At 51.0% G+C, this 25,323-nt stretch overlaps 1 protein-coding gene across 1 annotated transcript in view; it reads right to left on the reverse strand.

Moving 5' to 3' along the window:
• The window catches only part of DSCAML1 (DS cell adhesion molecule like 1), a 342,838-nt gene that overhangs the window by 13,247 nt on the left and 304,268 nt on the right, over window positions 1–25,323 (reverse strand). The window contains exons 17-21 of the mRNA XM_079930621.1: window positions 22,067–22,307; window positions 18,571–18,717; window positions 16,111–16,266; window positions 8,238–8,377; window positions 2,102–2,255 (exon numbers count right to left, since the gene is read on the reverse strand). Coding sequence (XP_079786747.1) covers window positions 2,102–2,255; window positions 8,238–8,377; window positions 16,111–16,266; window positions 18,571–18,717; window positions 22,067–22,307 — 838 coding nt within the window. The remainder of the gene's footprint in view (window positions 1–2,101; window positions 2,256–8,237; window positions 8,378–16,110; window positions 16,267–18,570; window positions 18,718–22,066; window positions 22,308–25,323) is intronic.

Raw genomic sequence — 25,323 nt, forward strand, 5'->3', positions numbered from 1 at the left:
GGACGTGGAGTCTCCCTAGTTTGGGAGGTGAGAGTGACTTCCAGGATCCCAGCTGGGACAACCAGATGGGTGCTGGTGCCCTCGTGGAGTTGAGGCCCACAGGAGGAGGAGCAGGGTAGGTGGGAGAGCCGGGAAGATTCTGCTCATGCTAAACCTAGGGGACGCCCACGGGCGTAGCTGGGAAGCAGGTGGATATAAATGTTTTGGAGCATGAGAGAGATGACTGGACCGCACTGATGTGCACTCAGCAGCAGACTGACTGAGGTCACCAGGAGGGGGACTGCAGATTGACAGAGGAGTGGCCGAGCCCTGGGGTCCCCAACATGCAGGCGCAGAGGAGGAAGGCATGTCCCCGGGGAGACAGGAGTGCCCTGAGGACCCTGACGCACAGGCGGCATCACGGAAAGCAAAGGGAGGCAGAGATGCCAAGGGCCCAGCGAGAAGGTAGTCGTGTCGGGCACCCTGGAGATCTCCAGGCCCAGGGTTGAAAGTGTTAAATTAACCAAGCAACCACGTGCTTCGGGGGGACACAGTCAGCCCCACTGAGCCACGGGACCCTTCTTGGGGAGAGGGAAGATGTAAGGTGGCTGAGGAAGCAATGCTTAGAGGTTTGGGTGCAGGGAATGGAGGTTCCTCTCCCCTGAGGGCAGCTGCCTGGGGAGGACCGCCGGGGGCCAGAAAGACGTGGACTGGACAGAGGGGCCCAGCGAAGACAGCCTCCATCACGGGCAGAGAGAAGTGTTGGGGGCCTCAGGGATGCTGCCAGGGGCTCTAGAGATCCCGTTCTAGACCCAGTTCTGCCCTGTGGCTGGGACTGGCTCCTGTCCCTCCACCTCCCAGGGCTGCTGTGAGGACAGAAGTGCGTGATGTCCACATTCGAAGAAGTACGAAGCCCTCTGGGAACATGTTCCATTTGATTTCCACAGGGGAAGGGGCCGGCCTTCAGCCAAGACACCCAGGCTCTCAGACCACGCTCTGGGCCAGCGCCAGCTGTCCTGGGAGGAGCGGAGGCCCTGGGCCCCTTCCCTCCTGGAGGAGACAAGTGCAGAAGAAGGGCTGGGTAGCCCCTCTGGGAGGCGGGGCCAGGGGAGGTTAGACACCTGAGGCCTTGTGGAAAGAGCCCTGACTTGGAGCCAGAAACGCTAGCCCACCACTCTCAGCTGTCTTTGCAGACCGTGCCACCCCGGCCTCAGAGTGTCCACTGGAAAATGGGATGACAGCCCCCGCTGGCAGGGCAGCTGCGGGCCCTCCGTTCAGTGCCCGCTGACCCTGAGTCCAGGGAGGGTCTCAGCCAAAGGAAGCTGGTCACCCCTGGAGGGTGGCTGGGCTGAGGCAGGCACCAACCACCCGCGCCCTGGTCCTGGGGCCCCAGGGCTACAGCGACAGGTGGCTGTGGGACGAGGGAGGGCCCAGGGAAGCCCAGGGTCAGAGTAGAGGCTGGAAGTCTCGGGCCTGTGTGGCTAAGTCCCATGCCCCAGGGTTAGCGCAGGGCAGGCGGCCCGGCAGCTCCGCGAGGTGGCCTCTGTCTCGATCTTGGGCTGAGGCCTCAGAACGGTCATTCCCTGTAAAGTGGGGGTACACGTGCCCAGGCCAGGGGTTCAGCAGGGCACCCCCAAGAATAGACATGGTGTTATTCACCCTGCGTGCCCCATCTAGCCCACAGTCTCCTTTGGCATGCCCCCTGTAAATGTCTGTTTGCTGAACGAACCACCGATCAGTGGGGTCACCCCTGCCTGAGGTGTCCCGGCTTTGGAAGGAGGGGGCCGTCTTGGCAGCTCTCTGCGCCGTGGAAGCGGTGTACCCCGCCTCAGTCCCCTCTGGAGGAGCTGAGCTGGGCAGGAGTTGGGAGCTGGGGACCAGGGTGCATTACGCCCAGCGCCCCTGGCTAGCGGTGCTGCCTCGAGCCTGTTGTGAGGCTTTCTGGGAGTCAGGGGGCAGCAGAGGCCCGGTCTTGGTGCGTGCAGGAGGGAGGCGGGCGGCCGGCCAGCCCCTTACAGCCAGGTCACCGACAGGGTGGAGGGAAGACATCCCCCCCCGGGGGAGAACCGGAATTCTAGGCGGGGGCGGCTTCTGCCCTCTGCCGCAGTCCCAGGCTGCTCACCCTTGCCAGCAGGCTCGATGGTCACCTTCTCGCTGCCGTTGCCCCGGCCGGCAGAGGTGACAGCAGCCACCCACAGCAGGTATTGCTGTCCTCGGTTTAGGTGGGCGATCCGGTAGAAGAGCTGCTCCGGACTCGTCTCATACTCGCTGGGAGCCTGCGGGGCAGAGGGCAGAGGCGAACGCATGCTGAGACCCAAGTCCCCTGGGCCTCCACCTCCGCCTCCAGCCTTGCTGGGGGCCCTGGGCTCAGAGGAGGTGACGGCCGGGTTGGGGGCCGGGGAGGCAGGATCCTGCCTAGTCCGCCCTTTCTGGTTTTGGAGCCACAGTGAACAGAGTTTGCCCTGGACTTGGCACGGGGCTCGGCCCTGGGAGCTGACGGGCCTGCTCTGGTGTGTTGCTGGGTCAGCCTCAGTTTACCTCTTGGACTGATCTAGGCGCTGGCCACTGTGGCTCCAGGCCAGGAAATGTGAGTGTTCTGAGTGAGAGATGGAGGAGAAGGGAGAAGCGGGGAGGGAGGGTCTCAGGAAAACCCTGAGTAATGGGAGTCTCTGGGAAGAAGCTAAATTACTACATTTGCCTTATTAGGGCTGTAGACAGGCTCCCCCAGCCTGTCCCCACTCAGAGTCACCTCCCAGCCCTGCTGTCTAATGACTGCTCCTTCATTCCTCCCCCCTCCCCCCCACCTCTGGGGGAGGAAGGGGTGGGAGAGGGAACTAAGAAACCTTCAGGGGGCAGTACTTTATTAATGATGATTAGTGGTATAGATCACCATATATATATTTGTAGGTTATATAAATCTATAAAATTTTTTTAACCAAATGACAGTTTTGACAAGTTGCCAACAAAACAATATCGGATCCCAGTGGTTTTACCAGTTGCTTTGATGAAAAGATTACGTTGTCTTGGAAACCAGAGGCTCAGATATTGAAATGAATTTGAGAAGGAGCTTTTGATAAGCGCTAGTTTGCAGACCTCCTGTCAGCCCCTTTCCTGGTGCAGGCGGGATGGGGCTGACTTTCATTTTATTTTATTTTTTGGTCAGCTGTGGGGAAGGGAAAGCAGGACAGCACCAGGGCCTCTTTGACATCAGGGAGGAAGTCTAGGGAGGGGGAGCAGCCCCGGAACAGATGGGGGGCCCCCAAGGCCAGAGGGAGCTAATAATTAGTTATCTCTGCAGTCACGGGATCCTGCACACACACGCCTACATGCACACGCTCACACGCACACGGACATGTAGACACATTCACGCATGTGCTGAGGGACAGACCTCCAGACAGATATGGGGTCACAGAAGGACATTCTCTGTCCGCCATGGGAGGGCTGAGGGGCCCAGTGACTTACAATAGGAGAAAACATCCTTTTTGGCCCCAGACTGTGTGCAGGGAGATGCTCGGGAGAAGGTACAGGCATCCTCACAACACACACAGAGCTCCCTGGCAAACTCCTCCTCCTGCCTCCCTGTGGAGATCTGGTCTTGAATCCAGGAGGTCCCTGAAAGCCACCCTGAGCCCTAGTAGTTGGGAAGTCCTCTCAGGCTGCAGCACTGGGGGACCGTGTGGGTATCTGCAGGTCATATCTGAGCACGAGGCAGGGCAGGGCAGTGGCTTTGATACCTGCTTGCCTCACTTGCTATATGATCCACAGTGTCTCCCATGGTTTCTGGGGCCTCAGTTTTCTCTCCTGCACACTGAGAAAGCAATACAGCTCGGCCTACCCTGTGTGGTTACAGTGAGGCACATATGAGGCAAGGGGTGTGCAAGTCTTTCGTAAAAGGGGAAATGGTCTTCTCCTGGCACATTTTTCTGTGAGGGTGGAGGTGTGTGTGTGTATGCATGTGTAGAGAAAAGTTGAGTGTACTTGCTTGTGTGTGTCAGTGTGTACCTGAATGTACATTTGTGTCTACACAGGGCAGGAATGCTTTGGCTTCCCCCTGAAGGAATTAGCATATTACCCAGATCCTGGGTACCTTCTTTTAACCTGGATTCCCCAAGAATGTCCTGAAATCACTTTCAGAAATACACAACTCTACTCCCAAATAAAGTCCCAGTGAATCAAAGGTTAAAAAAAGGTAAAACTATGAAAGAAGAAACTATAGGTTAATATTTATCTGTCCTAATAACAAAAATAAAGGCAAAAATCAAAAATGATTTATAAATTTAAATTATACAAAAGGAAAACCTATGGTATAATAAAAACTAGAATCAAAGGCAAGCAAATACTTGAAACATATATGATCAAAAATGGTTATTATCCTTAATATGTAAAGAGCACTTACAAATCAATAAGAAGAAAACCATGATACACCCAAATAAAAAATGGACAAAGGACATGAATTGACAATTACCCAAAGATGAAAAAAACTGCCAGAAAACACATAGCACTAATCAACCTAACTAGTAATCCAAGAAATATAACTTAAAACAAGATCTCTTTTTTAAAAAATCCCAACTGTCAAAAAAAGAAAAATATATAACACCTTGGATTAGTATGGGCACAAGGAAGAAGTATATACTACTTATAATGCTGTATAAGAAGTATAAATTGGCGCAAAATTTCTGAAGAGTAATTTGCAAACGTGTATGCAAACCTTAAGAATATTCATACTCTTTGTGACCCAGGAATTCCTATAGAAATTTAACCTAAGAAAAAAATAAAACGTGTACATAAAAACTTTTATGAAGAACTCTCAATGAAACATTATAATGGTGAAAAATTAAAAACATTAAATATAGAATAATTGGGGGGCTAGCTAAATAGATTATGTACATACAGATAATATTTTAAAAGAATACTTGATGTCATGGGAATTCCCTGGTGGTAAAGTGGTTAGGATCTGCGTTCTCACTGCCAAGGGCCTGGGTTCAATCCCTGGTCGGGGAACTAAAATCCCACAAGCCATGTGGTGCAGCCAAAAAAAAAAAAAAGAATATTCGATGGTGTGGGAAAGTCCCCTCATATGTTACATGAAAAATGCAGATTATATCAATTGTGTAAAATTTTATTTTAATTTTGTAAAAAAACCAAAACAAAACCATGGTATACGTACAGATCAAAGGCTGGAAGATTATATATCAAAATGTTGCCAATGTTTATCTTTAGGGAATGAGAGTACAAGTAATTTTTACTTTCCTCTCTATATTTTATATATTTACAGAATTTTCCACAATAAAATTGTATTATTTTGATAATCAGAGAAAAACAACAAGTGTATTAAATTGTTTGGTAAAATTTCTAACAGGACTCAATGCAGCTGTGGCCAGCCCTAGGGTGTAATTCCTGGGATCCTGCACCATATGTAGTTTCCCTCATCTATTCTGAGGATTCCGCACACACAAGTTCATACACTCCAGTATGTACACACACAGACTCACGTGCATTTGCCTCTCACCCCACACTCACTCCCACAGTCTTGCACCATCACACGTCCACGAGTGTGCCCTCACTCCTGGAGCTCTTTCATAAATGAATTTGTGATGCAGTTGTTTGGAATCTGGAATATATTTCTGCGAAGCAATCGTATTACACAGTCACACGTGGTGGTTAGGTCCCCTGGTCCCTCGTTCAGCCCAGTCCCTGCCTTGCAACATGGCTGAACTGCAGTTCTCATCACACTAGCACACCTGCCCCACCCACCATGTGACAATGTCTGATGGGAAATCTCCCCAGGAGAGAGGAGGTTCCTCCATGCTCGGGGCATAAAGAGGAAGGAGGGAGGGTCCCCAGGTCTCCAGCAGCAGGAGGAGGGCATGGGGACCAGGCACTCTGCTCCGGAGCCTGGGACATGTGTCCCCAGCCAGTTGACTGGGCATCCTGGAGCCTGAGTTAATGAGGAGGCTGCGTTTCCAGATACCAATCCCTTTGAAAGACTTCATTATCAGAGGAAGTAATGACCATACAAACCCAAGCTGGAGAATGAGTTCCCACCCTCTCATCAACTTATGAAGGGAAACTTGCCCAACGTCTAAGGCTTTACAATTGCCAGGCTGCTAGTAATTCATTCATCAAACACGTATTCTGTGACGATGATGTTCCAGGCACCATGTTCCACAGCTGGGGACCCAAAGATGAATAGATAGATGCTGCCCTTGTCCTCACAGGGCCCCTCAGACCAGTATGGGAGACAGGTGAGTGAGCAGCTAACTGTCAGCGAATGCATTCAGCGTGTGCTAGAGGATGAGGAACACGCCATGGGCGGTAGGATCAGCGGGGGCAGAGGGCTGGGGGGTGAAAGGCAGAGCGGCTGTCCAGACGGTGACAAGCCGAGTGTAACAAGAGCCTAGGACGTGTGTGTGGGGGAGGGGCAGGAGGAGGGGGCAAAAGGGGCAGAAGACGTGGCTGAAGATGTTGATTGGAAAATTGGTGCAACCCCCCAACAATGGCAGGGTGTTCTCAACCTAACACCTGCAGACCCCGTGATCCAGCAGTTCCTCTCATAGGCCCAACAGGAACGCATACACAAGAGCACCAAGAGACACGGACAAGAGTTTTCACAGCAGCACCATCTGTAATAGCTCCAAACGGAAAACTACCCAAATGCCTATCAACGGATAACACAATGGATAAATAAATTGTGATACACACACGTAATTGAAAACTATACAGAAGTGACAGTGAGTGATCTCTAACCACACAGAACAATATGGATGAAATTCACAAACTCAAAATAATGTTGGGTCAAAGAAGCTAGGCAAATGGTGTGTGTGTGTGTGTGTGTGTGTGTGTGTGTGTGTGTGTGTGTGTGTGTGTAATATAAAGTACAAAAAGAGGCAATGCTACTCTGAAGTCAGGATGGTGGTTACGCCTGCAGGGGGAGGGTGGTGACCTTCTGGGGTGTTGTCCTGTTCCCTGCTCTGGGAATCCCCCCTTCTGCATACTTGGATGTGTGAAAATTCATGGAGTTGTATAGTCATCATATATGTACTTTTCTGCATGTGACGTAGTGGCTGTGAGGATGGAGAGGAGGGGACGGAGTCATTGCAAAGACATTTCTGGGCTTCCCCTCTGGTAATAGAACTCTGGCCTAACTGGTGAGGCGCGGGGCCACCTAGGGCTCAGAGGTAATTCAGAAAGACCACAGGAAAGCAGAGAACAGAGGATGAGATGATGACACAGTTACCGAGCAATTTCAGGGTAGCTTTCCGGGCTGCCGGAAGCTCATCTGCAGGTGCTGGGGCTGCTGTCACATCACAAGTTGCTGATGGAGGGAGAAGCTGGCTTCCTGCTGCTCCCTGCTCTCCCCGGTCCTGAGCACATCCCTTGATAGTACTCACGCCTCCCCAGGGAGCACCCCTCTGCTTTTCCCACTAGACTGGAAGCGCCCCAAGGGCAGGTGTCTTTGCACCTGCTCTTGTAACTATAAGAGGTGTGCAGAGCAGTCACCCAGCAGAACTCTGGTTGAGTGGCTGGAGATAAGGAAAGAGGCAGAGGGAAGGATGCCTATTATGGGATACGGATGCATATCCCACGGCACCTACCCTCATCCTCTCCTCCCCCTTAGCAGCCCTCAGTAGAGGGCAGGGGTTAGCCCCCCGCACTGTGCCCCAGCCTGGGGGCTGCCCACTTTGCTCCCAGGTTTAGGCAGATAGAGCTATCTCTCAGTCCTCTCCCCTAGGCTAGGCCCAGACCCTGGCCCAGAGAGAGATGCCCTTGCCTTCCCCCGTCTGTCCCCACCTTCTCCTCTCTCTTCAACTGGCGCCATGCTGAGGGGGGCCACTCAGGGTAGAGCTCCAGCAGCCCTCCAAGCCAGGACTGATCATACTGAAAAGTTGATTCATTTCCAAAGGCCGTGGGCCAGCGAGTCCCCAGTCCAGAGCTCTGGGATCTGCTAGGAGCTTCCTTGGTCAGCCAGACCAGAAGAGCCGAGGCCCTCTCCTCCCACCTGCTTGAACGTGACCCCTGACTCAAAGGAGCTTCCAGGGCTTGTGATAATCTTGCAGCCCCTGGAACAGAGGACTGACCCAAGATGGACTGGGGTAAGGCTTTAGCCACTCTTGGGTGACCAGTGCCCATACTTATGCATGAATCCAAGAAGCAGCACAGATATAAGCAGCCCCAGGGTTTGGCTCAGAAGCCAGCTGATCTACAGGTACCTTCTCTTTCTCCTGTCCTGCTCATCATTTGGCCCTGGGCCCACTTACCGGCTGGCCAGACCCGGGGCTGAAGCAGAAGATGGTGTACTTGCGGATCACCCCGTTGGGCTTGGTTGGGGGGAGCCATGACACAACCACACTGCTAGCGGATGAAGGGACAGCTTTGATGCCAGCGGGGGGACCTGGAACTGAGCAGGGGAAGGTCGGGTCAGTTTAGAGAAAGGAGGAGCAAAGCCTTTGGGAAAGAATGACAGGGTGGGGAGAGTGAGGCAGATCAATCTGGGAGCGCTTCCTGAAGGAGGCATCTCTGAGCTGTGGTTTAAAGGAGGAGGTTCTAGCATGGCAAACAGGTGGTGATTATTAGGGGCTTGTAACAAAGTCTCTGAGATGGAAGCACTGGGAGTGGCCAGTTTCAGAACTGTTTGGCCAGAACCAAGGACTTAAGAAACACGAGAAAGAAACAGAACCCATAAGGAATTCATCTTGATCCCAATGACCCTACTAATGAAGCTTGTACTTAGGCCAAACAAATATACAGGTCAATTTGCTTTTTGCCCTGTGAGCTCCTTGAGGCTGGGGACTCTAGAGACTCACAGAGCAGGCCTCCTCCCGAGGGTCAAGGGTCAGTGGTCAGCCAGTGGGTGATTGTGTTTCCTGTCATGTGCTCAGGGCACTGCCCTTGGGGGTCTGGCTAGGCGCTTTCTCTTTTCGGGAGGGAAAGTCTACTTTAGAATTGGCTGAGAAATCCATCCTAAGTGGATCCAATCTGTATGGATTCTGACCTCCCCTTGCTCCCATGTCTGAGCCTGCCTGGCCTGGCTGGGACCCCAGGGCTCTGCCTGGGAGACTGGAAGCATCCTGTTTGCAGCCCACAGTCTCCTTCTTCATCTTTCCCTTGTATTGTTGTGACTTGCCTTCCCTCCTGGGAGCTTTTATGCTCCTTTGAAGATTGTGATGGTATCCTATTCAACTTATTTTACCTTTCTGAGCCTCAGTTTCCCCATCTATAGGGACATAACAACCACATTAAAGGTCTGTAGTGAGAATTAGTGCTAATTAAAATAATTAGGCACAGTGCCTAACACACAGAAGACACTCAATAGATTGTAACAACTAGTATTTTTGCATTCCCTCCCGTGACTCTCAGCTTTTAGCACCTACTTCAATTTTTTAAATCTAATAAGTGGTCAACAATTCTAGGTTAAATAAAATAATTAAAAACAGCAGCATCATCCGTCCAGGGACCTGAACCCAGAAGCTCGCAATCATCCTTAACTCTGTCCTTCTTCACTGCTATAGCCTTGCCATTTACCTCTGTTAGGGGTCTCTGCAGTTTCGGGATGCAAGGGGGTCTAAGGATGGCCACTGGGGCAATTTGCAGTGTTCAAATCTTCTCTGTCATTGCATACTTTTTTTTTCTTATCAGTTATTGAGAGAAATATGTTGAAATCTCCCACTACGATTATAGATTTATCTATTTATCCCAACACTACAGGTAGTGCTGTTGGTTTTTGTTTTATATATTTCAAGGTTATTAAGTTTATAAAAATTTAGAACTGCTTTATTTGCCTAGTAAATTAAGTCTTTTACCATAACAAAGTGTCCTTCTAAGAATGAGTTTTTGCCTTAAAGCATACTATGTCTGATATTAATATTCTGGTTTTCTCTTAGTTTTGCATGGTATGTCTATCTTTTTCCATCTTTTCATGCTTAACTTTTCTACACCATTATGTTTTAGATGTCTCCTATAAACAGCACATATTTGGGTTTTGTTTCATTGCTAGCCAATCTGGCAATCTTTATCTTTTAATTGGAGAATTTAGTCAATTTATCTTTAATGCTATTACTGATATATTTGGGTTTAAATATCCCATCGTACTAAATACTTTCTATTTGTCCCATCTATTGTTTTCTCCTTTGTGCCTTCTTTTGGATTGAGTATTAAAAATACTCTATTTCCCCCTCTCTGTTAGTTTTACAGTCTTTAATTACTTTTAGATTACAATGTGAATCTTTGCCTTACCAAAGTCTAACATTATTAATTGGCACTTGTCTTCTCAGACAATGCAAGGACTTAGAACTTGCATTTACCTTCTCTCAATTTACATGCCACTGTTGTATATTTTAATTCTGTATATATTTTAGATCCCCCTTCAAGACGATGACATGATCACCATTTTACACAATCAATATCGATTTTGATTTACCCATATGTTCACTGTTAATTGCTCTTCTTTCCTTCCTACATCACTGAGTTTCCACCTGGGATCATTTTCCTTCTAGTGAAAGAACACCCTTTAGTATTTCTTCCAGGGCAGGTAGGTTGATGATAAATTCTCTCAGTTTTTTTTGGTCTGAAAATGTCTTTATTTCATCTTAATCTTGAAAAATATTTTTGCTAGGTATAAAAATTACAGATTGATAACTATTTTTTCATACATACTTTAAATATAGCATTGTATTGTTTTCTGGCTTCCATTGTTTCTGATAAGTTAGCTGACAATCTAATTTTTGCTCCTTTGAAGGTAAGTGGCCTTTTTATCCTCCAGTTGCTTTAAAGATTTTTCTCTTTGTTTTTTAGCAGCTCTATTATGATAAGCCTAGGTGTGGATTTCTTTAAGTTATTGCCTGTGAGGGTTGTAGAGCTTCGTGCATTTGGGCTTGATGTCTTTCACAGCCTTGAAAAGTTTTCAGACATTTTATCTTCTGCTCCATTCTCTTTCTCCTCTTCTTTGGGATATCTTCTCACATCTTCTATGTCCCTGATATTCAGAATGTGGTCCATGGATCAGCAGCAGTGTCACCTGGGAGCATGTTAGAAATGCAAAATCTCAGGTTCCACCCTAGATCTACTAAATCAGAATCTGAACTTTAACATGATCCCCAAGTGATCTGTATGCACAGTAAAGTTTGAAAATCACTGCTCTATATCTCTTATTTGCTCTTTTATTTTCCATTCTCTTATTTGCTCTTTTATTTTCCATTCATTTGTCTTTATAATATCAGAAGGTATTATCTTCTGACCTATCTTCCAGTTCACTATTTATCTCTTTAGCTCTGACTAATTTGTTGTTAAACCCATCTAGTGAGTTCTTAATTTCAGTTATTAATAGTTTTTTTTTTAAATTTTTTATGAGGAGTTAGGGGCTCTGGTTTAATTCTGTTCTGCTCTGTTGTCCCTCCAACACCTATTTTATTAGGTATAGTTTGTTCTCTTGTATCCCTTTTTTGTTTTTTAGATGTCGAGGGTAGGAGTTTATTAATTTATTTTATTTATTTTTGCTGTGTTGCGTCTTTGTTTCTGTGCGAGGGCTTTCTCTAGTTGTGGCAAGCGGGGGCCACTCTTCATCACGGTGCGCGGGTCTCTCACTATCGCGGCCTCTCTTGTTGCGGAGCATAGGCTCCAGACGCGCAGGCTCAGTAGTTGTGGCTCACAGGCCTAGTTGCTCCGCGGCATGTGGGATCCTCCCACACCAGGGCTCAAACCCGTGTCCCCTGCACTAGCAGGCAGATTCTCAACCACTGCGCCACCAGGGAAGCCCTTCAGTTATTAATAGTTTTTATTTCTAGATTTTCCATTTGATAGCTTCCAATACTCTTAAAATTTCAAATTTCAATTGTTAAGAATAATTATTTTAAAGTCCATATTTGATAAAACCTATGTTTGGAACTCTTGTGGACCTGTTTCTTTTGTCTTTTTTTTTTTTTCTGCTGGCTTTTGTTCACATTGTCACCATTATTTTTTACTGTATGCCAGACACATTATTTGCAAAATTGCTTGTGGAAATAATTTGAGGTCTCAGGTGATGTAATCTTCCTAAAGAGAGAATTCATGTTTGCTTCTGACAGGCACCTGCAATCTGGGGCACTAGCAACCTGAGGTCACCTCAATCTAATTTCTAGGACTGAGATGATTTGAGGCTGAGCTACTTTTGGTCCCCCCCCCCCTTTTTTTTTTTTTTTGTGGTACGCAGGCCTCTCACTGTTGTGGCCTCTCCCGTTGCGGAGCACAGGCTCCAGACGTGCAGGCTCAGCGGCCATGGCTCACGGGCCCAGCCGCTCCGCGGCATGTGGGATCTTCCCGGACCGGGGCACGAACCCGTGTCCCCTGCATCGGCAGGTGGACTCTCAACCACTGCGCCACCGGGGAAGCCCTTTGTGGTCCACTTTTAATCTTAGAGTTCTACCCTTCATGGTCTCAACTCAAAGTAGGCAGGGGTGGGGGGTGAAGGGGATGGGAGGAGGGTTCACCAGACAGACCCACACACCCTAGTAGGCCCTGGCCTCCAATTAATGTCTTTCTAGTACTGCTTAGTTTCTCAGTCACTGCCTCCAGATTCAGCAAATGCCCCTGAGGGGAAGAGCTGTTCCAAATACCAGGCTCACCTCTTGGGCCTCCATTCTTGCTTGGATCCTGGCCCAGTAACTCTTTACTTTCCTGCCAGCTCTCTGATACCTTGAAGCAAGTATTAAAAAATATTTTATTCATATTTCCTAGTGTCCCAGCAAGGAGGAGAGTGGGTTTGAGTTACCGCGTCTACCATTCCTGGAAGCGGAACTCCTCTGATACGTTTTCCTAAGCGTGTCCGTCCTCCTCCCTTCATCCTCACTGCTGCTGAACTAGCACACACCTTCCTCTTCTCTGTCTAGATGCCCACAGGTTCTAAGAGGCCTCTCTGACCCAAGTCCTTAATCCCCCATCCCCTTCCTGCAATCAATCCTCCACGCTTCTACAAGAGTTACCATCCTAACATGCGGCTCTAGTTCAAGCCTCTTCCTCAGTTAAAGACCTTTAAAGTGGTCTAAAATCCAACCCAACTTTGCACTCCGAGGCCATGTAGCTAGGTCTGGTATTCACAGGGGAGACAAGCGGTAGGCAAGAGGTTTCGTAGCTCGTGAACTGAGTGCAGCCGAGCCAGCCTGAAACCAGGCTCGGACTGAGAGATCTGGACTTAAGAAATGAGCTTGAATTGATATGTTTGCATTTTATCTTTTTATGTATCTTGGCTTTCTCTAAATTTTCTGGTAATTTTTTTCCTTTGGCAAAATGCAAATTCCTGAGGGGGAGGGGTAGTGGTGGGTACGGAGTCACAGAGTCTTCAGATGAGGGTATCTGTCCCATGGCACAGCTGGAATTGGAATGTGGGTCTGTCTGCTTTCCAAGTCAGCTGAGTAACCACTGTAATGACTACCACCTACAAATGGGAGAATCTGGTGGGGCTGGAGCAGCACGGCTGGGGCGGGCCTGGCTGTCCACCTACCCCTCTGCTGTCATTCCTTCCTATTCCTTGCAGAGTCTCACTCTTGCTTGGGTCACCCATGCTCCTCCACCCTTCAGAGAAAGCTGTCTCCGTCGCCTTCACCAGAGGATTTATCAGGATTAGAGTAAGTCAGCCGTGATAATTCCCTTCTCCTTTCAGTGACTAGCTTCACTAGAGGCATACTGCCCCACTGTGGCTGATGGGAAATGAGCATAAACCTGTTGAGGGGATTTCTGGGAAAGGTTTCTTTTACTCCCAAGAGAGGCCCATAGGAAGAGACTGCTTCTCTCATCCTGAACTCTGTCTTGTCTGGCGTGATGCCTGGAGCTGCAGCCATCTTGAGGCCATGGGAGGAACAGCTGACAGACTGAGGATCGCAGAGCAGAAAGATGGGAACCACTGAGCTAACCAAGCCTGGAGCTGCCCTACTCAAGACTTCTTGTTATATATGATAATAAACATGCTTATTGCTAAAATCAACCAAAGGCTTCCTAACAGATACAAGTGGTATGATGGAAAGTATAGAGGCTAGGGAGGCAAGAAAGCCTGGATCTGCCACCCACTGGCTTTGTGACCTTCAGCAAGTTGCCTTAGCTCTCTAGGGCTCCGTTTTCTCATCTCTAAAGTGGAAAGAATACCTATGCTATAGGGCTATTGGAAGGTTAAATCATGCTTATGATGGCGCGTCACACACATGTCAAGTTAGGACCACTGTTCTGGATGAGACCTCAGCTGACAGCAGGCCCCTTTCAGCTTAGGCTTCCCTCAAGGGCACCTGGGTCCATCAGAAGCAGTCATTTCATTGCCAGCTCTTGGCAGGCATAAAGCAACTACCATTTGCTAGCACTTGACATTTTAGAAAGGATTCTATAGCTATGTTGTTTCTTACAACGTCTAGATGAGGCACTGTCCCCATTTTATCATGAGGAAACTGAGGGTCAGAAAGGTTAAGTGACTTGCCAATAAGTGGCAGGGCTGGGGCGCGCACGGCTGCTGTGTTTGCCAGTGTCCCTTCCACTCAGGGAAGCTGCTGCCTTAGGACCTGGCCCCTGCCTGTGCGTGTCCCTGTGTGTGGCTCCGTAGGCAGCTCAAGGGTAGGGGGTCGACAGCTCCTTGTAGGGAGGGATGGTGCTCTTAGACCTTTGGATACCCTTGTGGGGTCTTGCCTTGGTCAGTTAAACATGTGTAGGTGCTTACATCTCACGCCTTGCATCAGAATAGGACACAAAAAGTCTGGGGGTCTGGGTGGTTAATTTCTAGAGGCCAAGAAGGTGCCAGTGTGTGTGTGTGTGTGTGTGTGTGTGTGTGTGTGTGTGTGTCCTTGAGGCCCTGAAAGGGGCCAGGCACTGAGCACCATCTCCGTTCGGTCTCCACACAAGAGCAGGTGGCTCTGCCTGGAGCTGTCCCAGGAAACCTCGATGGGGGGATTAATGACAGGAAAAGTAGGGCGGGCAGGTTGGTAAATATTTAATTGCTCAGAGCTTAAGTGGGGGAGGGGGATGATCTGATGGAAAGGGAGGGGCTTAGGGAGAGTAAGGAGCATTAATCTGAGCTGGTCCGGTCACCAAGTCACCAAGTGCGGGGCTGCACTGGGAACATCTCCATCATCACATTAGAGCTGCTCTCCTTGTAACTCCTCTCACCCCTCCAGCTCCTTCTGCTAAAGTGTCTGGGTAGAGCCTAGACTGTGGGTCTCTGTATCCTTTGAAAAACCCGAGGCTGCGTGGGAAGAAAGCCATGATGGCAACCCTGGCTACCGTTTATTAAGCGCCCAGGGTGTGCAAGGCACTTAACACCAACCGACTCTTCTGCCGATATAGCACCTGGCTCAGAAGGGTTAGAATCAACTCAGTGATGGGGTTCGGGGGCGGTGAGGAAGGGAATGGAAGACGAGCTTGGAGCTGTGCATGGTCACACACAGCACCTCCTGGATCCGGCAAGGCCCCTGGAGGTGTGCAGCTCCAGCCCAGGCAGGAAGTCTGGCCCTTCTCCCAACCTGACCCCTCCTGGGCTGACTCAGCTCCCAGCCTCCGCCATGTGACTCCATCACTCTCCCCTTGAGGTTTGGCTCCTTATCTCTGTTTTCTTCCGGTTCCGCCCCCATGGAGAAGGGCTTTGAGATCACAGCTCCAAGTGGAAGCACATCCCATTCCCTCCCTGAGAGCCCCCTGCACACCAGCGTCCAGGGCCTGGCCCATTCTGGGGCCTCTGTGGGGTGATCGCCGAGTCTCTAACCTAGGACATGTGGGGTGATGCTCCCATTTCCCCCAGTCCCAACCACCTGTACCCAGAGGACACCAGGCTGAACCCTGCAGGGGAGCAGGTGCCATAAAGTATGCTCCTGGGGTTGGGGGGACAGGCTTTATCCAGCCTCTGACCCAGTGCGGCAGGGGGAGGGGGTACGGTGGCTTGTAAGGTTACGCTCGAGTCTCGGAGCACCTCACCACCACTTACAGTAAGCTGTGTTCTCCCAAAGCAGGGCCCCAGTGTCCTCAGAGTCACCCTTCAGCGAACCAAAGGGACAGGAGAAAGGACGGGGCTCTGCTCTCACCCTTCTCCTTGGGTGAGCAGCGGGGTGGCTCGAGGGCAGTGCTCAGCAGCAGGCCCTGGGAGCTGCCACGCGGTCCGAGGCCAGGCCGGGGCTGGAGGAGCGCACTCACCGTCCTCCTTGGTCTGGATGTAGAGCACACTGCTGCGCACGCCGTCCCCGGCCTGGGTGTAGGCCAGCACCTGCACGCTGTAGTTGGTGAACTTCTCCATGCCTCGCAGCTCCACCCTCTCCCGCGTGGTGGTGATGTTCTGCATCTCGCCCCACTCTGCCGGACACGAGCAGCCCTTGAGTGCGGTCCAGGCCGGCCAGGCCACGGTCCCCCAGCCGCCGCCCCTCCGCCAGGCTGGGCTCGGGGCCGGCCTGCTCCACTGGGCTCAGACCGTGACTCCATGGTGGTGGCGACTAGAGGGACCCTCCACCTCAAGTTCATGGGTGCGGATTTGGGGCACTGCTCCTGGACCACATTTCTCCCCAGGTGGCCCAACCAGGGTGAGCGACAAATGCCAGCTGGGCCTTGGCCCCTAGTCAACCTTGCACCAAATGCAGCTTAATACTCTCCCCATAGGACAGTCCCATCTGTCTATCTCTCCAAGCCACATTCCCCTGTCCTCCACCCAAACCTCTCTCCGTGTGAGGGACCCCAGGAGTGACTTGGACCTGGAGGGGAGCCTGGACCAGGCGGCCAGGCAGCAGCTGCTCCTCTTGGCTGCCCGGCCCCTCCTTGGGCTCTCAGCTCTCCCTAGGCAGCGGATCCAGGGGGCATGACAGGCTGAGGGTGCCTCCCCTGCACCTGACCACTCCCGGACCAGCGCCCTGAACTCTCGAGAGGATAAGGGGTCAATCCCCGTTACCTTCTCCCCACCACTGAGGACACCCTCCCTGCAAAGAACCCGCACAGAGAACACGGGCGAGGCCAGTGGAAGGGCCAAGCCTTCCTCGGGCTCAGCGAGGACCTGTCGTCCTGGCTCTCAGCACGTCAAGGAACGTGCTGTAGACTCTGAAGAAGGGCTTAGGGAGAGGGTCCCATGGGATGGCCAGGGCCTTAGGAGGAGGAAAGAGACAGACTCCTGAGCTCACGGCCCTACCCCTGGTACAACTGGCTTTTCAGAAAACAGCCCCAGACACCGGCTTGTAGAAGACTAGTGCCGGCAAACCTACCCTGGAGCCTCTCAGGGACCTGGCACAGGCAAAGGCCCAGCAGAGGGCCCGGCCAGGGGTAGGCAGCAGTCGGCCAGATTCCAGAGGGTGAGGACGCCAGGCCCAGCCTGAGGGGACTCCAGGTCGGTGCAGGGGAACCTCAGAGGCCTGAGTGGTGGGACCTTCCTTTTTGGGAAGGTTAGAAACCAGGGTGGACCTGTCTAGGACTAGAGACAGAGAAAGACCCAGGAAGAGGGCGGCATGGCCATCAATCCACGTTGCCTCTGGAGACTAGAGAGGCTGATGCCTTCCTCACCTAAGGGCTGAGTGGGGAGCCACAGGCTTAGAAAAGTGGAAGTAAATTCTGGAAAATGAGGCCCCATCCCTGGCTCAGCACAGCTATGTGAGGCCATCTCATCGTATAAGGCCTCGGGAAACCTTCAGGTCTCTGTGTTTTGGGAGGAGATGATGGAGGTGTGGCAGGGAGAGACAACTACTGTCAGCAGGGCTTCTGGGCAGAGCAGAATCCAGGTCGGGAAGGGGAGGGCCGCTGCCACGGAGGGATGACCATGAGCTGGAGTCCCAGGTCCTCCAGGAGGGAAGGGAGGAGCCAGGGGACACGTGGCAAAAGGCTGAGGATCTGGGGAGGCAAACTCATTTCCCTAGTGTGGGATGCTGGGCCTCTGGCTTGCAAGACTGCAGACTTCCTGGTCACTGCAAGGGCTCTGTTACACCAGTGGGCAGGGCCTTGGTGTGTCTGGGGCTACACAAACCTGTCTGGACTACTGCATCCCAGGGGAAGGCAGGCACCTGAAGTGTCGGGCCATTGTTTTGTTTTTTCTCCTTCTGCCATTCCTATCCCCCCAGCTCCGCTGTGCACCCTTCTCCAGGTCCTGGGCGGCTCATCTGCACAGACCACATGCCTCGCTGTCTGTCTGGCTGACGGGTGGCTCTCCCTGGGTTCTGGTGACCCTGCTTCCTCCTCTTGCTCCTTCAGTCCTAGGCGGTGATGGCTTCCTGCTTCTGCTAGTCCCAGGGGCCCTGTCCTCCCTCCAGACTCCTTGGGAAGCAGCACCTTCATTAAAGTCTCCTCAATTGCCCCGTTTGAGCGCGCCACCTGTCCTGACTGACACAGCCACAAAGTCCCAATATCAACACATTCCATCAGAAAAGCAAATGTGCCTGTCTCACCCCTCAAATCCCTGCCCAACATACTGCTGTCCAGGAGCAGCTGGTGTCCGTCCCCACCAGGGAGATGACTATGTGTACCCCACCCACCCTGGTCCCGGCTCTGACCCCCGGATGACAGGTATGGAGGAGGGGGTGGACTTCCACTCGACATCCCATGGAAGGTGCTCAGCCCTTAGTATGGCTCTCCACCAACCCCGTGCCTCTCGCTCCACAAGCCGGCCACCACTCCCAGCAGACTCACCCCCATCAACGTAGAGTGACCAGAAGATGACCCGATAGCCTTTGAGGACGCCGTTGAGGGTGCTGCGTGGAGGTTCTGACCAGGAGATGACGGCCACGTCGGAAGTTATGGACAGGGCTCGGACGTTCTCGGGGGGCTGGCTGGGCACTGCAGGGGCGGGGGGAGAGTTGAAAGGCCTGGTTAGGAAGGTACAGGACACATCCACGCGCAGGTGGGGCCCTGCTGCCCAGCCAGAGGAACTTTGGGTGACACAAGTGGGAGGCCCTCCTGATTCAACGAGTCGCAAGAGTTTTGGGCTGGTGACCGGGAAGTCAACCCAAGTCTCCTTTCCTGGAGATTTGGGTGAATAGAGATCCTTACAGCTTGGTTCCTGGGCTCTGGGTGGCACGTTCCTGGTTCTGGGTAAACGCTGGGGGAAGAAGGTGATGAACTCCAGGCATGAGCCCCTGGGGATTCACCAGTAGGCACCACAGCCCAGGGAGTCCACATCCACTGAACATAACGGAACCTGGAAGACCAAGCCAGTGCTGGAGGGATCTGTAACTGATGCTCTTATCTGATGGCTGCCAGCCCTCTATGTCACCTGAGCTCGGGGTCTGAACCAAGGCCCCGCTCTAGGGACCCTTGTGTCCTCATACCAAGCTGAAGGGAAGGAAAAGAAGAGGATTTGAAGCAACCCTGGGGCAAGGGGAGAAGAGGTTCCGCAGACACCTTTAGGACCTCTAGGATCATTACATTTTTGTCCCTTGTCCCTGCCTCTGAAGACACCAAAATGCCTTGGGTGATGGAAAACACTCTCTAAGACCAACTTGGGTGGTCTGCCCTGCCATTAACCCTCTCCATCTGAGATCTACCTTTGAGTTTAACCTAAGTCCCATCCCCTGCAGGCGGCCCTGCTGCACGATGATGATGAGAGACAGTGGTGACACCAGGCCGCAAAGAGCCACGTCGGCGAGTGACAACTTTGGTGGTACTTCCACTGGCTTCTGAGGAGCTGGGGGCAAAGGGAAAGGCCACGTCTGCTTTGCTCTGAGTGGGAGAAAGCAGGCACAGGCTGGATGGAAGGTAATTAGATCCCGTTGCCCCACAAGAGGCAACTCTAATTTTTATGAGCATTTAAATGATAATACATCACCCTAACGATCCTCTTTGAGAATGATTATTGTTTCATATTACTTAGGTGTAAAAATATAAGCACCATGTAATTAGGGACCCAGTGTCATAAACTAATACAGATAGCCCGTTCGAACAAAATGAAGGTAATATAATTATGGAAGAGACACTATTGCTAAAGCAGGGGTCCTTGAATACCCCAGGAGGAGTGCTAATATTGCAAGGAAACGATCAGGATCTGACAGGCTAACGAGGCCCTTAATTAAGTATGAAAAACTGCTGAGCAAATGCTGCTGGAAACTTTCATCCCCTTCTCCTCCTTTGTTTGCAAAAGGACTCCACAGTCCGTGCTGATCTCTCCCTGTTGGTAATCCCAGCACCCAGCCCCTACTGCAGCCCCCCAAAGCAAGGGAGGTGGGGCTCTGATGGAGGCCAAAGGTGGGCCTGGCCTGGCTGTTTTCTGGGATGGCCCCAGTGGACGGAGTTTAGTGTTTGGTCAGGTGTGCTGGGTGGTCTTGGGGCAGCTGTTCCCCCTGGACACGACTTCCCTGAGCATCCTGCATCCACATCACTTGGTCTTGCATCCAGCCCTGCCCCCAAGCAACAGGGTAACAATAGGGTGAAGTAGAAAGAGGGCGAGATTCAGGGTCAGGCCTGGATTTTGACCTGGACTCTTCTTCATTAGACGGGCAATTCTGCGCAGGCTCTTAACCTCCGCGAGCCTTGGCTCCTTTTATGGGTAATGACCTGGCTGTTAACGCTGTGGTTCTCACAGGTGCTCCCTACACCAATGGCATCGGCATCACTTGGGAATTTATTAGAAATGCCCGTTTTGGCCCCCACCTCAGACCTGCTGAAGCACAACCCTGGGGGAGGGCCCAGCAATCTCTTTACAGCCCTCTGATGTGCGCTCAGGTCTGAGAACCACTGCGTCAGAGCACTGCTTGGGATTGGTACTGATGGTACTAAGAGGCGACAAGCTGGTCTTCCTCAGTCCAGCCGGGCCCGTGGCCAGCATCACAAAAGGGAGGGGGACGATGGGGGGCTGGTGAGGCTCCGGGCTGGTGGAGGGGGTTGGGCAGCTGGTGGCAGCGTAGCTCAGGTGCTTCTCTGTACCTCTGTGCATTCTATGCACCTTTCCCTCTCTCTGCGTTCTCCCTTTTCCCCAGGGGCCCAGTGCTCTGGGGCTACTGACACCTGCTCCCTCTCAAAGCCTTGCTTGTGCCCCAGAGCAACTAAATGGAAATCTCTGGGGATGAAGCATCAGGATTTTTAAAACTCCCCAGATAATTCCAATTTGTAGCCACTTAGGTGTTTCTGACCTGATGCATCCTCCCTCCCAAGGATGTCTGCATTTTCAGAGAGAATGAGGCAGGGAGCGGGCATTGCTTAACAAAAGGATGGAACGCTTAACAAGAGGGTGGAATGCTGGGTATCCTGATGGCCATGGGGTGATGTCATTATGTTACTGGGGCAGTCAGTTCCCTCCCTCTGCTGGGGGCAGGCTCAGACTTAGTGACAGTTTTTAATCTCACATCGTGGTTTTAGGCTGGAGCATCAAGAAGGAAGCTCTGTTTAATCTGCTCTTTGTGGGGCTGTGACCAGCCCGGCTCTATCTCTGGGGGGCATCAAGGGTCACATCTCCTCTCCCTTCCTGGCACAGGCTCAGATACCAGCTGGCTCTTCTCTGTGCTTGGAGAGCAGGCAGGCTCCTGCTGCCTTCTAACCCTCTCTCCCCCGTGAAACCGGGCCCCTTAATTCACTCATCAGAGTTGGAGTGCTCTCCAGTCCTCAAAGAATTCAGTTTTAAAAATCGGAACCTAAATCCTCTGTCCATGGACCTTGGGATATCGTACCTCCACAGTCTCATCTCAGGTCCCTAAAACAGATGGTGGACAGATTCCAGCCCAGAAGTACAAAGGTAACGTGGCTCCTGCCCTTTTTCCAACCTGGAGGATGTAAGGGAGGAGAAACAGGACCCAGAGTACAGAGGAAAGAGCTTGGGGACAAAGATGGGTGAGGGGCCAGAATGAGGAAGGAGGAAAAGGTAGAGGGAGAAGCACGGACGGAGAGTCAGGCAGGTGCACAGACAGGCGCTCAGACAGGCCAACAGATCAATAGAGAGACCGATGGGCACAGCATTAGCAAGCGATGGATAGAGAGCCAGCCAATGGATGGAGAGGCCCGGAGTGCTAAATGGACCAAGCATCCCTCGAGGACCCAATGGGTGAGAGGAGATGGAGGGATCCAGGGAGCCTGTGTGGACCACAGGACCATGACGGGGCTCAGGAGGAGGGAAGGGCCCCGAGCCCTCCCTGGCAGCCCTGGCTCTGCCCACAGCTGAGATCTGTACCCGCTCACTACCCTCTACTGGTGCCCTCACCATCCTCCAGGGTGGTGGCATTGATCTCGCTGGATGAGGGCCCCGTGCCAGCCCGATTGAAGGCCTGGACCACCACCCCATATTGGGCGAACTTCTTGAGGTTGTCCAGGGTGTAGACCTCGCTGTCTCCAGTGGCCTTCATCTCCACGATGCTGTACTGCCCATTGCTGCCAGGGCTGTTCTCTCTGTAGCCGATCTGGTAGCCCCGGATGACGCCGTTCTGCAGCTCCTTCTTGGGTGCCTGTGAGTATGGGGTGGGGTGGGGAGGAGACAGACACAGTGACATTCTTAGAGGATGCTCTTTTTTTTAAAAATAAATTATTTATTTATTATTTATTTTTGGCTGCATCGGGTCTTCGTTGCTGCCTGTGGGCTTTCTCTAGTTGTGGCGAGTGAGGGCTACTCTTCGTTGCGGTGCGCGGGCTTCTCATTGCAGTGGCTTCTCTTGTTGCGGAGCATGGGCTCTAGGTGCGCGGGCTCAGTAGTTGTGGCTCACAGGCTCCAGAGCGCAGGCTCAGTAGTTGTGGCACACGGGCTTAGTTGCTCCGTGGCATGTGGGATCCTCCCGGACCAGGGCTCGAACCCGTGTCCCCTGCATTGGCAGGCGGACTCTCAACCACTGCGCCACCAGGGAAGCCCTGAGAAGATGCTCTTAAAACCAAAGTCGGATCATGTCACTCCCTTGCTTCCAAGCCTTCAAAGGCTCCCATATCACCCAGAGTCAAGGCCAATGTCCTTACAATGGCTGCAAAACCCTACAGGATCTGACCCCACCCCCATGCCTCTTGGACCCGTCTCCTCTCCCCCATGCTTCCTATGCTCCTGCACATACCTCTCTGCTGTTCACACCAGGCACACTCCCATCCAGGGGAACACTCTTTCCTTGGGTATCTACATGGCTCGCCTCCTCAACATTGCAGTGTCCTTGCTGAAACGCCGCCTTCTCAATGAGGCCTTCCTTAAGCTCTTCGTGTAAGAGTGCTCCCTGCCTTCCGTTTAGTGCTCCTTACCTTTCTTCCTGGTTTTATTTTTCTGCATGGCAGTAGTGTCATCTGACGTTCCATATAGTTTACTTATGTCTTTGACTATCTGTCCCCATTGGGATGTAAGTGCCGTGGGGATGAGGAGTGTTGCCTATTTTGTTCTCAGAGGCTAGAATGGTGCCTGGCATGTAACAGGCCTTCAATACATATTTATTGAATAAATGAATGGGTGAATGAATGAATGAATAGGGATATCATTTGGCATGGGCTCAGGGGCCCGGGAGAAATGCAACAGCAGACAGAACGTAACCTGATGGAGAGGGAGGTAGGTAATTAGTTTGAATAAAAAGAGAGAGTCCCGGGCTTCCCTGGTGGCACAGTGGTTGAGAGTCCGCCTGCTGATGCGGGGGACACGGGTTCGTGCCCCGGTCTGGGAAGATCCCACATGCCGCGGAGTGGCTAAGCCCATGAGCCATGGCCGCTGAGCCTGCGCGTCCAGAGCCTGTGCTCAGCAACGGGAGAGGCCACAACAGTGAGAGGCCCGCGTACTGCAAAAAAAAAAAAAAGAGAGAGAGAGTCCCAAAATACCACTTCACACCCACTAGAATGGCTATTATTAAAAAATGAAAAATCACAACTGTTGGTGAGGATGTGGAGAAACTGGAACCCCTGGGCGTTGCTGGTGGGAATGTAAAATGGTGCAGCCGCTGTGGAAAGCGGTTTGGCAGTTCCTCGAAAAGTTAAACATAGAATTACCCTATGATCCAGCAATTCCACTTCTGAGTATATACACAGAAGAATTGAAAGCAGGGATTTGAAGAGGTATTTCCACACCCATATGCATAGCTGCATTCTTCACAACAGCCAAAAGGTGGAAGCAACCCAAGTGTGCACAGATCAATGAATGGATAAACAGAATGTGGTCTATACATGCAATGGAATATTATTCAGCCTTAAAAAGGAATGCAATTCTGATATACGCTACAGCATAGATGAACCTTGAAAATATGTTAAGTGAAATAAGCCAGACACAAAAGGACAAATATCGTATGATGCTTCTCTGAGGTACCTAGAACACGCAAATTTAGAGACACAAAGTAGAATAGAGGTTACTAGGGGCGGAGGATGGCTGGGTGGGGAGTTAACGTCTAATGGGCACAGAGTTTCTGTTTGGGATCATGAAAAAGTTCTGGAGATGGACAGTGGTGACGGTTGCTCAACACCGTAAATGTACTTAACGCCACTGACTTCTAACACATGAACATGGTTAAAATGTTCAGTTTTATGTAAATACAATGGTATGTATATTTTACCACAAGTTAAAAAAAAAAGAGTCCTTGACTCTGGTGTAGGCCCAGCTCCTGTTGGAGCTGGTTTGCCCTTGACATCCTGGCCAATGGCTGGGGTGTGTTGAGAGCTGAGGCCTGAAGCCAGCTCCTGGATGGAGGGACAGAGATGGGCGAGGACAGGCCGGTGACAAGGGGGCACTTCGGAGCTCTGCCTGGGCCAGCTGGAATGAAGGGCTGATCCCAGCTGGCCAGGCAAAGGGAGAAAACTCCACTGGCATCAGCCTGGAGGGTGGAAAACATACGGTCACCCCCAGCTTGAACCCTGATACCCAACCAGCCATACACACAGGTGTTCTGAGAGAGAACGCATCAACAGGTAAACACTCACCAACACAGACATTCTCATACGCGATCTCATACACACATGCTGGATCCCAATATATCCCTTCACATCCAGACCCATCAAAGCAAACATCCCAGTCCACACCTACCCGTGGCCAGAAACATTTAGACCCACGAATAGAAACTGGCTCTTTTAATGTGGGGTCTGCCCGTCTACGTACTGAGAGAGAGCACACACCCCAGGGCATATAAAAACAGCTTGAATCAGGGCTTTAAAGACAATGCAGTGAATTTAAAAGCCCACGTTTTATTGTACTAAAAAGTAGTACAATATTATTTTAATTATTTTAAATAATAATAATTATTTTAATAGTACTACTATTTAATAGTACTTAATATTATTATTTAATAGTACTTAATATTATTAATAGTACTTAATAGTACAACAATTAAGTTAGTAAAACAGCCCGTTTTTTAAAATTCAATGAATGTTTAAAATGAACTGCATTTTTAAGCTCACTGTTAATGCAATAAAATGAAGTTTTTAATTTAACGTAATTGTTTTGAACTCATTAACTAGGTGTGCGTGTATTAAATTCACTTGACTTTTTGTTAATGCCTGAATAACGTTCCTCTCTGTACT

The sequence above is a fragment of the Stenella coeruleoalba genome, assembly GCF_951394435.1.
Source record: "Stenella coeruleoalba genome assembly, chromosome: 8".
Taxonomy (NCBI): domain Eukaryota; kingdom Metazoa; phylum Chordata; class Mammalia; order Artiodactyla; family Delphinidae; genus Stenella; species Stenella coeruleoalba.